This window comes from Equus caballus, chromosome 1, assembly GCF_041296265.1.
Source record: "Equus caballus isolate H_3958 breed thoroughbred chromosome 1, TB-T2T, whole genome shotgun sequence".
Taxonomy (NCBI): Eukaryota; Metazoa; Chordata; class Mammalia; order Perissodactyla; family Equidae; genus Equus; species Equus caballus.
Genome location: NC_091684.1, coordinates 147,695,240 through 147,711,514, shown reverse-complemented (window position 1 = coordinate 147,711,514; position 16,275 = coordinate 147,695,240). Strand labels below are relative to the sequence as shown.

The 16,275-nt window shown below is 33.3% G+C and overlaps 1 protein-coding gene across 6 annotated transcripts in view; it reads right to left on the bottom strand.

Annotated features, from left to right (window-relative positions):
* Positions 1 to 16,275, bottom strand: part of ZNF280D (zinc finger protein 280D) — a 117,340-nt gene that overhangs the window by 15,246 nt on the left and 85,819 nt on the right. For all 6 annotated transcript variants that reach the window (XM_023616835.2, XM_023616825.2, XM_070236100.1 and 3 more), the window contains one exon: positions 8,954 to 8,999. In XM_023616835.2, the coding sequence (XP_023472603.2) occupies positions 8,954 to 8,999 (46 nt within the window). The remainder of the gene's footprint in view (positions 1 to 8,953; positions 9,000 to 16,275) is intronic.

The following is a 16,275-nucleotide window of genomic DNA, read 5'->3' as shown; positions in this document are numbered from 1 at the left end:
TTTTTGAAAATCAGATGTATTTATACAGAATAACTTTTCTCCAGGTTAAAAATTCAAAATCTGAAGATACTTGATTTAATTTTTCATATGTATATTTCAAATATGAAATTAGGGCATTTAGAACCTTAATATCTGTTTGATATGCACTTTTCCCATAATTATCAATACTCTCATACAGTGATTCATACATTTCCAATTTCTTTACAGGAAGAATATTCACATCTCTTGCTCAGATTTTACATTCATTGAACACACTTTCAAAATTACTCTCTCATTTGTAGTAAGCAAAGGGAAAGGCCTTTTATTAAGCATGCCACTTTATAAATGTTCATGTTTTCTGACTGTAGATCTTTACCAACTTTTGCCACTAGCCCAAAGTATCATCTCATACAGATAATTTGCATAAAAGTTTGTAATATATTTGTATTAAGATTCTTTCTATTTAAACAATGTATTTTGACATTTGATATTGTCTTCTCATATTTGATAAACATCTTTGTCTGCAAACTGTCTTGATTGCATTTAATCCTGACACCCATCAGGTACCTGTATGTGATTTTAATGTTTTTAGAATAGATAAGCATATTCTATCTGCTTGATGAATTACTCTGCTCTATAAATATGTATACTTCACACAATACTAAAAAACATTATCATATTTGAATTCACAGATGCAGCATTTTTTTATATTTAATTATGATTATAAGCTGAGCAAGATACAAATTTGCGATAATTATTTTTGGAGAAAAAAATTGGCTTTTATATCCTTGTATATATCTACCATGTTTGCTCCATTATCAAATCCTTGGCCAGGGTAATTTTTTATGTAAATATCATCTTTCTAACTTATTAATAATCTCATAAGCTAGACCATATCTAGTGTTTTTAAAGAATAACAGCTTTATTGAGATATAACTGTCCAGTTTTTCTTTTGTTTCAATCAAATCAATAAAACTTTCTTCTCTTCTGATGACATTATTCTTAATGTAAACATACCTAATAATCAGACACACTCATTCATGATGGATAATATTTGGTTTACAATCAAAAGGTAAGGAAAAATATTTTGCTTCTCATATTCTCACAAGTATTTCAGATTTCACGATTTCTTAATAGTATTATAAATTTGTTTTGAATTTTTCTAGACAAATGAAACACAGACTCCAGTAATGATAAGCTATGATTATAATGTCCTATAAGTTCAACTGAACTTAGAAACTTTATAGCATTTGGATTTCTAATAATTTCTTGTGATCCTTTGAGAGATGAATTATTTCTGCACAAAACATACCAACATCTAAAATCACTAGCACATTTTATCACGTTCTGTAAAGCATCATCTGTTAAACTATCAGTTTGGGGGGCCGGCCCTGTGGCCAAGTGGTTAAGTTCATGCGCTCCGCTGCAGCAGCCCAGGGTTTCGCCGGTTTGGATCCTGGGTGCGGACATGGCACTGTTCGTCAGGCCACATTGAGGCAGCATCCCACATGGCACAACTAGAAGGACCTGCAACTAAGATATACAACTATGTACCAGGGGGGTTTGGGGAGATAAAGCAGGAAAAAAAAAGAGATTGGCAACAGTTGTTAGCTCAGGTGCCAATCTTTAAAAGAAACAAAAAACTATCAGTTTGAACCTATGTTTAAAAATACTTTCATTTAAAAAACACTTTTCTGTTGAGGCATAATTGACATATAACATATTAGTTTCGGATGTACAACACAGTGACTCGATATTTGTCTATACTGCAAAATGATCACAATAAGGCTAGTTAACATCCATCACCATACACAGTTACAGAAACTTTTTTCTTGTGATGAGGACTTTGAAGAACTAGTCTCTTAGCAACTTTCAAACATGCAATAGTCTTATCAACCATAGCTACCATACTGTACATTATATTCCATGTTTATTTTGTATCTAGAAGTTTGTACCTTTTGACTGCCTTCACCCATTTTGCCCACCCTTAATCCTTCACCTCTGCCAACCACCCATCTGTTCTCTGTATCTATGAGCTTGCTGTGGTTTTAAGATTTCACATATAAGTGAGATCATACAGTATTTATCTTTCTCAGTCAGATTTATTTCACTTAGCATAATACCCTCAATTCCATCCATGTTGTCGCAAATGGCAAGATTTCATTCTTTTTTATGGCTGAACAATATTTCACTGTGTGTGTGTGTTTGTGTATACACACCACAATTTCTTTATTCATTCATCGATGGACACAAGTTGTTTCCATATCTTGGTTATGGTAAATAATGCTGCAATGAACGTGCGGGTGCATATATATTTTTGAATTAGTGTTTTCATTTTCTTTGGATAACTTCCCAGCAGTAGAACTGCTGGATCATATGACAGTTCTGTTTTTAATTTTTTGAGGAGCCTCCATACTGTTTTCCATAGTAGCTGCACCAATTTACATTCCCACCAAAAGTGCACAAGGATTCACTTTCTCCACATCCTTGCCAATATATGTTATTTCTTGTCTTTTTGATAATAGTCATTCTAATGATGAGGTGAAATCTCATTGTGGTTTTGATTTGTATTTCCCTGGTGATTAGTGAGGTTGAGCATGTTTTCATGTACCTTTTGGCCATCTGTATGTCTTCTTTGGAAAAATGTCTATTCAGATCTTCTGCCCATTTTTTAATTGGATTGATTTTTTTTGTTTTTGAGTTGTATGAGTTATTTATATATTTTGGATATTAACCCCATATCAGATACATGAGTTCCAAATATTTTCTCCCATTCATTAGCTTGCTTTTTCATTTTGTTGATGGTTTCCTTTGCTGTGCAGAAGCTTTTAGTTTGATGTAGTCCCACTCGTTTATTTTTGGGTTTTTTGCCTTTGCTTTTGGCATAAATCCAAAAAATCATCACCATGACCAATAATATAGGCAGTAAGCTCTTTGACTTCTAGAAGTTTTATGGTTTCAGGTCTTACATTCAATTCTCTAATCCATTTTGAGTTGATTTTTGTCTATGGTGTAAGATAGTAGTCCAGTTTCATTCTTTCGCGTGTGGTTGTCCAGTTTTCCCAACACCCTTTATTGAAGACACCATCCTTTCCCAACAGTATATTTTTGGCCCATCATACGAAACAGATACTTTAAAATCTGTATCTTGTCCTTGGATGGCCCATGCTCTATTAAAATCATTTTTATTTTATCAGAAATAGGTAGCCACAATAAAGAATTATTAAAGTTTACTTTAAATGTATCTTATTTTCTTGCTTATCCTTAATTAGCTTCTGAGTTCTAACATTTTTCCTCACAATTTCAAGAAAATTCTTGATTAAACTCTGAATTTTATGATAATTCTATTCTAATAGTGTCAGCTGGAGACTTCATTTTAAGTAGCTGGAATATTGTGTTTCTCTAGTTAAACTTGTTACTGCCCCTTATAATTTTGATAAATTTCTGCATGTGTTTTTCTTCTTCTTCTGGACAAGGCATCACTTGGCTTCTGAGATGACATATTTGTTTTAAAAAATATTCAGTATAAATTTTAAATATATTTATTTTTAATTAATAGTTACTTAACTATAGTGAACATTTAATTATGTTAATTCATATAAATTACAATATTTAACAAACAGGTGTATATAAACATTTGTATGAAAAATACAAAAATCACTAATTACAAACAACAGAAAAGTACATACCAGGTTTCCAGACAAATTTGTTAAAAAAAAAAAAAAGCAGTGAAAAATATTTTTTTTAATATAAACAAGTGAATAATAGTAAACTGTCACTGTTTTAAGTGAAGAAAGTATAAAATTCCCTGATAAGAAAATACTTTCAGAAAATTTTGACATTTGATCAAATTTCATTTGTGAAAGGTCAAATATATTAATAAGCAAATTTTTTATTACTTACCTTAGTGCTCTTAATAATATTGTAAAAATCACACAAATATGTACATGTAATTAAATAAAACTTTCCCTTTTACTTAGTAGTACTATGGACTGCAGCTACAAACAATGAAAACAACTTGCCGACTTCCCACATAACTCTGAACAAGGACCATCAGAAAAAAGGGCCAGTGAGAGATTTATGTTGTTGTGCCTGCATCCCCCACATGGATGACTCTCAGGGTCATCCAAGTGCATGGTTGGATTTTGTCTTTAACTAAATTTTGATACTGTGATCCTCAAGGATTATTTTGTATTAATTTTGAATTTTTAAAATGTTATATGAAAATATTATTTATCTGATTACTGAATTTTTGGAACTACCTTAAATTCTGTACCAGAGGTGAGGGCCTCACTTGCCTCACTCTAATTCCTGGCTGGTATGCTGCAGGGGGACAGAAGAAAGAAGGGATGGTAGTCTAGAGAAGTAAATTCTTAATTACCACAACAGTCAGTCACAGTGTCAAAAAATTACAAATAAAGGGGTTGGCCTAGTGGGGCAGCAGTTAAGTTCACACATTCCACTTTGGCAGCCCGGGGTTCACCGGTTTGGATCCCAGGTGTGGACCTACACACTGCTTGTTAAGCCACACTGTGGCAGGCATCCCACATATAAAGTAGAGGAAGATGTGCATGGATGTTAGCTCAGGGCCAGTCTTCCTCAGCAAAAAAAGAAGAGGATTGGCAGCAGATGTCAACTCAGGGCTAATCTTCCTCAAAAAAAGAAAAAAAAAACAAAATAAAAGAGGGTTATATTATTTAGAAATATGGTGATAAATATTAGATCAAACAGCTAAAAGAGTTAAAAACGGCTAGCCTTTAAAGAGTTGGATGGAAAAAGGTGGGGCAGATGAGCAACTATTTTTATGATAAACATTCTAGCACAACATCTTAACTTTTAATTTGCTAAAAATAAAAAGTAATTTTACGAAGTCTGAAATTCTCAAGTGTCTGAAAAAGTTACAAAGCAAAAAGCAAAAAAAAAAAATAATAATAATAACAAAAACAAAAACCTTAGAAATTCTTTATGGATAGTCCTACGTAGTCTTCTAGGAAGGAGACTAGAGCTAATCTGCCATTTCATTAATGAAATAACAGAACCTCTATTTTGCATATTTATGTGTATGTATGAATTGAGAGGAGAATAGTAAGAAGAAGAGAGAAAAATATCATAAAGTCACTCTGAAGGACCTCCTGTACGTACCTACTGTACCTGATATATTTGGAATATGGCAGTTATCCTTATTGGATTAAGTATGATTCTTTTATGTCTAACTGGCCTACTAGATTTTGACCACCTTGAGGATAAGAAAATAATTTTATTAATCTTTGTTCCCAATATGAAGATTCCTGAAACATGCTATCAAATGTTCCCTAAGAGCTAAGGAAGGAAGGAAAGAGGAAGGCATCTGTACCTACAACCTACCTCTTCTTGCCTACTCCCTAGTTATAATAAAACTACACTAACCATAATGCTGGAGGGGAAGAGTCATGGTATATATACAGTTAGCAAATAAGAGCAGTACAATGTTGCAGTATATAGACTATACATAGTAGCAGAACAGAGGCTTAGAAGCCACTGTATAATATGAATTCCAAATACAATCTAGTGTATGAAAGGGATTAATTTTCAAAACTATGCAAATGAAAATGTGATAATAGGAAAATATTACTGGGGCATGACAACATTAATTTCACTACAAGGCATCCGATCAAGATCTCAAAGATTAACTCAAACTACCCACCATATCGTATGTGTATGTAAAATAAACACATGGATCTATTCAAGGGACTATCCAACATTATATACATACTTGAAAGAAATACCTGGACCAAGATTGTTCTATGTGACCTTCCATTTACTATGGCTTCCTTTAACTCTCCTTAGTGTCTGCTAAGTTTTTAGCATGAGCTGTTTTTCTTTTAATAAAAAGGAAACTTAAGAAATTTAGTTTATGTATGAAATGGTTGGCTTCATTTGACATAGACGAAACAGGGCAATCAAAGGAAAGAGTTCAATGATTTAATCCAGTGAAGGATGAATGCTTCAGGAAAGAACCAATGGATGATGTTATGAAATTATGGACTCATAAATTTTCTTCATGTTCATGTCTTTACATATTTGGAAAGAAGAGAGGCAAACTCTGTCACCCCCAGGGCACCGAAAATGACTGTGGCTGGGGGATGGAAGAAAAAAATCCTATTCCCAAAACACAGGGACACAGAGCCATGTTAAGAACGAGGCTACACCAGAACAACAGAGAATATCACGAGACCCCCACTACCCACCACTGGGCTAGCAAACATCAAATAACAAGCAATAGCAATACTGCTGAAAGAAAGGCAAGAGGGTAGAGAGAGAGACATCCTCTGAGGCTCAGTCTCAAAGGAAAAGACAAAAGCTGAGTGTGGAGCAAGGACACTGAGAGAAAAACCTCCAGAAATATAACCTGCACCTAAGCACGAGATACTTGAGGAATTAAACCTGGTGGTACATTGAGGGTAACCATAGCAAAAAGAAAACCAAAACTCAGGTCAACTCACTACCAGGTAGACCCAAACCCCACACTAATGGCCTAGCATAAGAAAAGTATGCTTATTTTCAGATATAAATACTATTTATCTCAGTCCTACATATATAAGGTCTCGCTTTCAACCAAACATTATACAATACACAGAAAAGCAAGGGGAAAAATGCACTATCAGGAGACAAGGCAATCAGCAGAACCAGACTCAGTAATGATCCAGGTGTTGGAACTATTGTACAGAAAATTGTAAATTACTATGATTAATATATTAAATGTTTGGTAGAAAAAGGAGGAGGACAACATGCATGACCAGAATGGGAATTTTAGCAGAGAGTCAGAAACTATAGGAATCAATGCAAATGTCAGGGGAAAAACTCATAATGAAAGAGATGAAAAATGCCTTTGAGGAGCTCGTCAATAGACCTGATACAACTGAAAAATAAATCAGTAAAACTGAAGATAGGTCAATAGATAGAAATTATCCAAACTGAAACACAAAGAAAGAAAGAGTGTATGTATGTGGGGTGTAAACCAGAACAGAGCATCTAAGAACAGGGACTAACATCGAATGGTATAACATATGTGAAATCAGAACCCCAGACATAGAAGATACAGGACACTTCAAAGAACACTATCAGGATAAATGCCCAAAATAAATAAATACACAAGTAGATAAAAACAAAAATAAACAAATGAACAAACCAGGCTTGGACGTATCATTTTCAAACTGATGAGAACTAAAGACAAAATAAAGATAAAATCTTGAGGGCAACCAAAGAAAAATGACACATTACATACATATATAGAAACAAAGAGAAAAATTACACTAAGACATCTCGTCAGAAAATATGCAAACCAAGAGACAATAAAATAACTTCTTTAAACTGCTGAAAGAAAACAAGCAAAACAAAGTTTAACCCAGAGTTCTATATTCACCAAAAAATATCTTTCAAAAATGAAAAATAAAGCTTTTTTCAATTAAAAAATACACGGAAAAATGAATTACCAGTAGATCTGCAATATGAGATATATCAAAGGAAATTCTTTAGGCAAAAGGAGTGTGATACCAGAGAGGAATGGAGAGTAACATAAAGAAATGAAGAGTACTGGAAATGCTAAAAATGAAGGTGAATATAAAATTTTTTTTAAGGTTTTAATTGTTCTAGAAACTCACTAAAGCAAAAACACTAATACTGTATTCTGTCTTAATAACCTATATAAAAGTAAAATATATGACAACAATAGAAAAAGAAAAGAACACACAAAACAATTTTAGCAATGAAAGAGGATTATGACTGTAGACCCCACAGACATTCATTGAATAGGAGAATACTACAAATACCTCTATAGACATAAATTCAACATTTTAGATAGAATGTACCAATTCCTCGAAAACCACAAACTACCAAAACTTACTCAAGAATAAACACATAGCCAAAATATCCTATATCAATTAAAGAAATTTATTTGCAGTTAAAAACCTTTCAAACAAAAGGAAATCTTCTGTGGTATAAAAGAAAGCTACTTGGGAGAAGGCTGTTACTTCTGCCTAGGTTTTACTTATTCACTGTACAAGACAGAAATGCTATTCAAAAGATAAATGCTGAACCTGTTTTCACTTCATTATACTCAGAAAGAAGCAAGTAATATTAAATATATTTAAAAAATTGGCATCAGGGCCAGCCCCTTTGCTAAGTGGTTAAGTTCACTCTCTGCTTTGGGCGGCCCAGGGTCTCACTGGTTCAGATCCTGAGCGTGCACATGGCACTGCTCATCAAGCCATGCTGAGGTGGCGTCCCACATAGCACAACCAGAGGCACTCACAACTAGAATATACAACTATGTACTAGGGGGCTTTGGGGAGAAGGAAAAAAAAAGAAGATTGGCAACACACAGATGTTAGCTCAGGTGTCAATCTTTAAAAAAAATTAAAAATTGGCATCAAGAAAGTACTTGAGCAAAATTATTTCTATATTCATCCATAAGACTGTCTAGTAAATAACATTTATATGATAACTCTGAGAGTTATATTCAGAGTGCTTGTTTAAGAGAGCTGAAACATATTTAATACACATTCAAAATATTTCGATTTCAAAAATTAGTTCAATCTTTTGACAGTCTAGATGCCCCAGGAAACTGAACCATCTAAAAAGATTTATTTTCCAATGTACCAAATGTTTGAGGTTTTACTGACTTCAGGATTTTTAAGTCATAAATTTATCTCCATTATTCACTACCTGAACCAAACAAAAGGCAAGTGAAATATACCATGTCTTTGTCAAAAAAAAAAACCACCTGACAATTTTACTCAGATATTTTTAGATATTAGATATTTTAGATATTTTTATGTCTAATGAAAACAAAAAACAAGATCTCAACTTCTTCTTCCTGATAACATGCCAATAATTGTATTGATGTATGCATGATGAATTGAAATGTTTTAAAAATCACACCAACAATACTTTCAAATGTATAAACCTTGAAGGTATAAAATAAAACAAAATTTACCTTGGATGCAGGTTCTTGTTCCTTAGTGGGAACTTCATTTTTCATTCTTGAAAACAAAATAAGCATTGAATATTTTATTTTATAATTACAATGGAAAAATATGAAAGTTCTTTTTGACATGCTTAAAATGATTAAAATGTAAATTAAACTAATGTATATTTTATACTATAATTATAAATAACCTCTGTAAATATTTTAAGGGAAAAATAAAATGCATGAGAATAAACAGTAGATTCAATAAATGTGCTAAATAAATATAGACACGTATTTCCTTCTTCTCTAAAAATAGGAGCACTTAAGAAATGTTCTCTATGCTAATTTTGGAATTTAAAATAAAAGACATAACACATTAGCAAAACAGTTTCAAAAAAATAATTACTCTTTAAAAAAAGCAAAGTTATACACTTAACATATATATAATATGCATCACTATTTACTATTATAAGACAAAAAGTGAGAGAAGATAAGTATTTTGTCTATTGTAAAATTTAATACGATAATGCCATTTCAATATATATTACAATTAACTTACTCTAGAGGTGGTAAAATCACAGAAATAATTTAGAATTTTGAAGGATATATTTTCTTAAAAACCTTCAATAAGCACAGCTCAAATATTAACAACAGATTTTATTTGATTCTAAAACCACACTAATTGTAACTTATTACAACATTAAAGAAGCCATATGCCATCTATAAAATCTTTTAAAATAATCAATATAAAAGCTAGTTTTTCCAAGCCATCTTTGTTTTGGAAACTCCTAATGACTAAATATTATTTGCTGATACTGCACATTAAACTCAATTTTAATCTGCATAGTGTGCCTACCTAATCCAAAATGGCAGAGTTAAGTGATTTATAACTTTATGAAGGTTTCACAGCTATACTTAAGGATTAATACATTTAACGGAAGCAACAACTAGACTAACTTAAATTTCATGGACACAAATGAAGACATCTAGTAGGATAGAAATGACAACTATCCTAAAAGCTACTCTAATGGTTAGTCAATGAAATATGGAGTTGACAAACACCCCTCTTCTTTATATCCATTCTCTGAGGGCACATTTAAAAAGTCAGACTATAAATGCTAATGCTTTACTAGATATTAATAATAATTTGAAACAGTGCAAAATTACTTATCTATATTTTAGCTATTACATGAAATTGCAAACAATTTAAAATAGAGCATGCCCTGTTTTTGTAGAAGCACTACATTGGCAGTGTATTACAATAATTTGAGACTAATTTACTAAACAAATTTAAACGCAAAAAACTAGCATAAAAAATTGACAAAATACACAAATGTCAATCATTTTTGGGTTAAAGATTTTGTAATTCTCTCAAGTATTTAATTGTGAACAATATTCATAAAGATAAAATAATATCAAGGGTACAGTACAACTTCAATGCCTTAATGATTTACGAGGGAAAATAATAGTTTTAAGAGTAATGTATAAAGTAATAAGAAAACATGAAAAATTAGTCTGAAGAAACAAAAAGTAGATATTGCATTAATGAAGTTTTGAAATAAATCTTTATATTACAATTGATTTTTATTTCTAAGTATTTAATAATTTTAAACTCAGTTTGAAAAACTGTGAAACAAATTGGTCACAAAGTAGTTTAAAAATATTTTACAAAAGAATTTTCCTTTTCAGCTTACTGTTGAAAACGTTACCAAAGTAAGACTTTACATTCTTACAAAAGAAATACTACCATCTAATCATTTTCACATATAGCTATTCTAATAAATTGATTTTATGTAGCAATTAAAATGAAAGCTATTAATTAAGCATGTGTTACTATTACTGCTGGCATTTCAATTGGGGAAACTGAGTCCTCTTAATATCTCTGCAAGGGAGGTTGGTGACACAGGTTTTTATTTTTCTTCATTTTGCTGGCCAAGAAACTAGTAGACGAGAACTAAGTAAGTTATTAAAACAACTAGCGTTAAGAGGCCCATGATCCCAATCTTGTTTTGTGGCTTTAACCATACTGGTATTCTGTTTAAGGGACAGAATTGTAATAACCAGTGAAAACATTTGGAAAAACAAATATTAAAAAAATTAGAAAAGCATACTACATAAAATTTCATTGCGTTATAAATTCACTAAAATGTACACTACATTTTTGTAACTACAAATGCATACTTTTAGATTAACAAATTTTAATACAACTACTAATACATTATTAATACTTTTGGAAAAGGAAAAAAATGTTCTTACCTGTAATTCTTATTCAATAAAGATACCTGCTGAAATAGTCATCATTTGAGATATTCAATTCCTTGGCAGAAGACAGTGAAATTTGCTAAGCTCAAAGTTCTGAGCTAATGACCTGCCATTAGGTAATTACTTTTCACCTGTGAATGTTGCAATAATTTTTTATAGAAAAAAGTAGTATAGCATTTAAAACAGATACTATTTAAGATTTCAATGTAAAGACAACAGAAGGATTGGTGATCAATTTCAACAACAAATCATTAGAGATCAAGAGTTCAAGTAATTTTTCTTCTGTATGTAAACCTGCTGAAATAGATCTTTCTGATATATTTTTAAGCACAATCCTTTCCGCCTAAAGTTTAAAATGAAATAAATGTCCCTACTTGCATTTTTCTGCAGGTCACATGACCAATCCAAGGCTACACGTAAAATGAATATTTTGGGTCACTGTATATTACGTTCTTTTGAAGGTTCATTCATACTATTAACATGCTATGGGGCAGGGAAAGGAGCTACAAGGGGAAGTGTTCAGATTCATTTCAGCCAGGCCACATTCTTTCTTTCCAATAACATTTAAAATTAGCCAAAACTTTCAATGCTGATTTTCAAAATGTAATCTTCAATTTAAGAATATTTGTAAGCATGCTAAAAAAGGTGAAAAGAGGTTGTACAAACCAGTAATAAAGTGAACCAGTTCTCAAGATCTTCTACTTAGACATCCAGAATTAAATTTAACATAGAAATCATCAGACTATTAAATAATAGTAAAACATCCAGCGCACCATTTCTGATCATTTGTTCTGACAGGTATTAACAGATATATGCAGAAAGGGTGACTGAACTAAACATTTACCAGACTGCACATACATCAGGTACTGTACTAAGAGTCCCAGTCCAAAGCAAAGACAGTCCCTCCTCTCAAGGATTTCACTGTCAAGGAAACATATTGAAGCAAATGTTTACTGCAGAATTGTGAAAAGTGTTAGAAAAGAGACATCTATATGACACAATGGCTGTAGAAAGGACTGAGTCACTATGAAGGGAAAAGAGGCAAGAAAGCGGTGAAGATACTACAGTGAACTTGGTTTGCAGCAAGAACAGCAGTTAGCAAAGCAGGGGAAGGGGACTGAAAGCAGAGCAAAAGCAAAGAAGTATGAAACAAGACAGCAGTGATACGAGATCCTGAGTGGTCTCTTAAGACTGGAAAGTACGGAACAAGGGAAAGTAGTTGAAGATGCAACTGAAGAACAGCAAGGGCCACTTCAGGAAAAGTTTTCACTGCTGCACTAAGGTGTTTATGCTGAGAACTTTATTCTAAGGCTAATAGGAAAGTATGACCAGATTTGTGCCTCAGGAAGAGAAAGAGCAGTATTAGAAGAGGCTAGGCTCCACTCAGGGAGTCCAGATAAGAGACAGTTAACAAGCATCTCAAGTAAAGCAGCAGCAGTATCAATGGAGAAGAGGAAGTTTAGGGAGATGATAAACAAGGTAAAACCAACAGAATCTAAGTACCAACTGGATAAAGGTAAATGAGGAGAGCAAACAGGATCCCCCAAACACCCGCCTTGAGTGGCAAAATAATAACGCCATTAACCATGACAGGGAATTAAGAGGGAGGAAAAAGTATATTTTGCAGGAAAAATGAATTAAGTTTTTGACATACTGAACTAGTGGTGCCTGCAGAACATTCATATGGAAATATTTACTACTCAGACCTGCTCAGTCTTGTATATCTCAACCTTAGGCACATTTCCAACTATCACTTCTATACAGATAACGCCGAAATCATCATCCAGAGAATGACCTGTTTTATTATTTATTATTTTTCAATCCACAATTCAGAACTATCATAATATACTAGAATTCCACCTAAGTCGTAAGAGATTATATAATCCAATTGCCCCATCTTGTAGATGAGAGTAATAACGTAATTTAAAAAAGTAATAAATCCATTAAGCAACAGAACCAGGATTAAAATTAGTGGATCTACTTCAAATTTCCACTGCATTGCCTCACAGTCAAGTCCTCTCCTGTGAATCAGGCTCCCTTACAGTCATACCAGGAAGTGAAAAAGCTTAACTGATCTCTCTGCCTCTAGATTTTTTCCTGTCTAAAACACGCTGAGCACCACTGCCAAATTAACCTTACTAATAGACCAACTTGTGCCATTGTTTGCTGAAATGTCCGATTGCCTGTATATCAGAGAAATACTGCTGTAAGATTACGAGGCTAGATTGTGGTCCCAACGTAACAACGGTGTCAGCTGCTGCCTACCTTCCTGCAGAAACAGCCTTCACATTGAAGCTCAGTTCCTCAGCCATCATAAACAAAGCAGGAAGTACATTTGGAACTACAAGTACAACCAGAGAACTGAGTAAAGTACTTGCTTAGTCTCTGAAGACAGACTGTCATAATTTAAATTGAGGTTCTCCCCTGTTGAACAGCTATGTGACCTTGGGCAAATTACTGCTCTGTACCTCAGTTACCTCATCTATAAAATCAGAACAATAACTGCATATCTCATTAGTTTGTTAGAATTATATGAGTTAATGTGAAACACTTGTAAGAGTGTCTGGCGCACTGTATGTGCTCAATAAATGTTAGCTATTATTATTGCCATGGGTAGTCAGGAATTAATCTTACTGTCCAGAATTTACTTGAGAGTGTGCCATCCAATGCCTTTTAACACTTAAATATCTTCAATGTTTGGAGATTTTTCTGCCATACTTCCCCCTACCCTCAAACACGATACATTAGACATTAATTTTGATTGCTGGTCTACTCCTGTTAGGACTAACCCTATTTGCTCTAGTATGAAAGATCTACCCATTTCTGAACACCTAGGTATGATTAGTCATCTAAAGTTAGGGAAGACAGAGCAAAAAAATCATTCTAGGTAGACAGAAGAAAGAACTAGGTAAAGACAGACAAGAAATCAAGAGAAACAAAATATCTGTGCATAAAAATATGAAGCAAAAAAAATAAGACAATCAATGGAGGCAGAAGATTTTAATGCCAGAGTACGGCTCTATTTTGTTATTTGTTTTTTATTGTGTTGGCATTATGGAAATAAGACCCAGATATTTAATTTATAATCTATAAGCAAGTATGCTCAGGACCAGGAGACTGAAAAAACGGTAGTATCCTCAGAATCACTAACAGAAGTTGGTACAGTTTGCCCTACACGAAGGACTAAGTTTCATCTATCTTTGTATTTCACTGGGTCTCCATTGTTCCCTGCTTACCAGATATCAAAAGCAGAAATCCAAACTGCCAGAGACCACCATATTTCGAGAGATAGCTCCTACCTACTGAGTTGCAATTACATACCAGGGGCAAATATATTGCATCCACTTTGCAAAGGAAAAACTATTTCACAGTTGCTAAAGACTTGGTCTGAGATATTAATGTCTGTGGTAGGATGAAAGAATGTAAGGGCAGGATCCCCCTAATATCTCCAATCCCAGTGACATTTCAAAAGTTTAGAGAAGGAAAGAAGGCAAAGTGTATTAAATGCATCTCATAGATGAGATCAGTTTGCTTGCTTTTTCCTGCTAAATCAAATATATGAAATGAAGACACTGACCATTTTGAACACTTAAGACTCTAACTTGAATTATGATCAGAGCCAATAATTCCTCCAAATAAGATCAGAATTTCACAGGAAAATGGAATTTCTTCTTACATATTCTTACATAAAACTTTTAAAAAGGTTACTATTCTGTTCCTAAAAGTGCATACTTAACTGCTTGTATTTATGAAAGATAATGAACTGCTTATTGGCTTAGTTGAGAGTGATATAAATAAATAAATAAATAAATAGTGATATTTCTCTTTGGGAACAAGTCCAGATTCTCTTCTGGTATAGCATTTCACAACAATCACATAATATATAAATGGTGTTAGTGGCTTAGCTGATTACGAAATCAGTTTACTGTCTTGCCCTGTGAAGATGTGGATTCAGTGTCTACATTTCTGTCTACTTTATTCTCTAATTACCCTGGTGACATGAACCACGCCTTATTCACGTTTCCATTTCCAGCACTTGAGACAAAGTCTTGCACACTGAAGGTAAGGAATCAATGTTCAGTGTCAGTGAATATATGGAAGGGTTATCTATATCATACCATGAAAGAGCCATGCAGTCACTATTGGTGCTAAGTATAAAACTCAGTAACCATTATGAAATAAGAGAGAACTCACAGTTTCAAGGAAAATCAGTTTTCCATTTTCATTTCTTCCTAGTACTCTCTAAGGGAATTTAATAAAATATAACATACATAATTTTATCTGTAAAATACATTTTACATCTCTTTCAAATCTTCAAAACAATAGTGCAAAGATTATTTTCAATCTCATTTCACAGATGAGGAAACTGAAGCAACTTGAGTAAAAATTTAGTAAGTGAGAGAGCTTGGTCTTGAACTCTGATATTTAGACTCCAGTCAGTGTTCTTCCATTGTACTTTGCTTAGAACAAACCTGGAAGTCGCTGAGAGAAAAAGATCAACTTTGAAAATCACTTCACTTTATGGCTTTTAGGACCTTTGACTCAAGCAATAAAATAGACAACTGGTTAAGTGGTCTAGTTTTCCAAGCTTAGTTATTAGGGATTTACTATGGATTCTTATGCTCTGAAGATGTGCTAGAGGGAAATATCTATTCACAACTTTGTCAGGAAAACAAACCTTGCAAAACTTAAACCTTTAGGGGGCCAGCCCCGTGGCCGAGTGGTTGGGTTCGTGTGCTCCACTTTGGTGGCCCAGGGTTTTGCCAGTTTGGATCCTGGGCGCAGACATGGCACTGCTCATCGGGCCATGTTGAGGCGGCATCCCACATGCCATAACTAGAAGGACCCACAACTAAAATATACAACTAGGTACTGGGGGGATTTGGGGAGAAAAAGCAAAGGAAAAAAAAAAGATTGGCAACAGTTGTTAGTTCAGGTGCCAATCTTTAAAAAAAATAAACACTTAAAACTTTAGTTCTATTTTACATTATAATTAATCTATCCAAGTAGATATACTGGAGAAGACAGAGGAAGGGGAAAATGGAGATAAGGGACAAAGAGAGAGAAAAAGAGTTAATTCCATGACT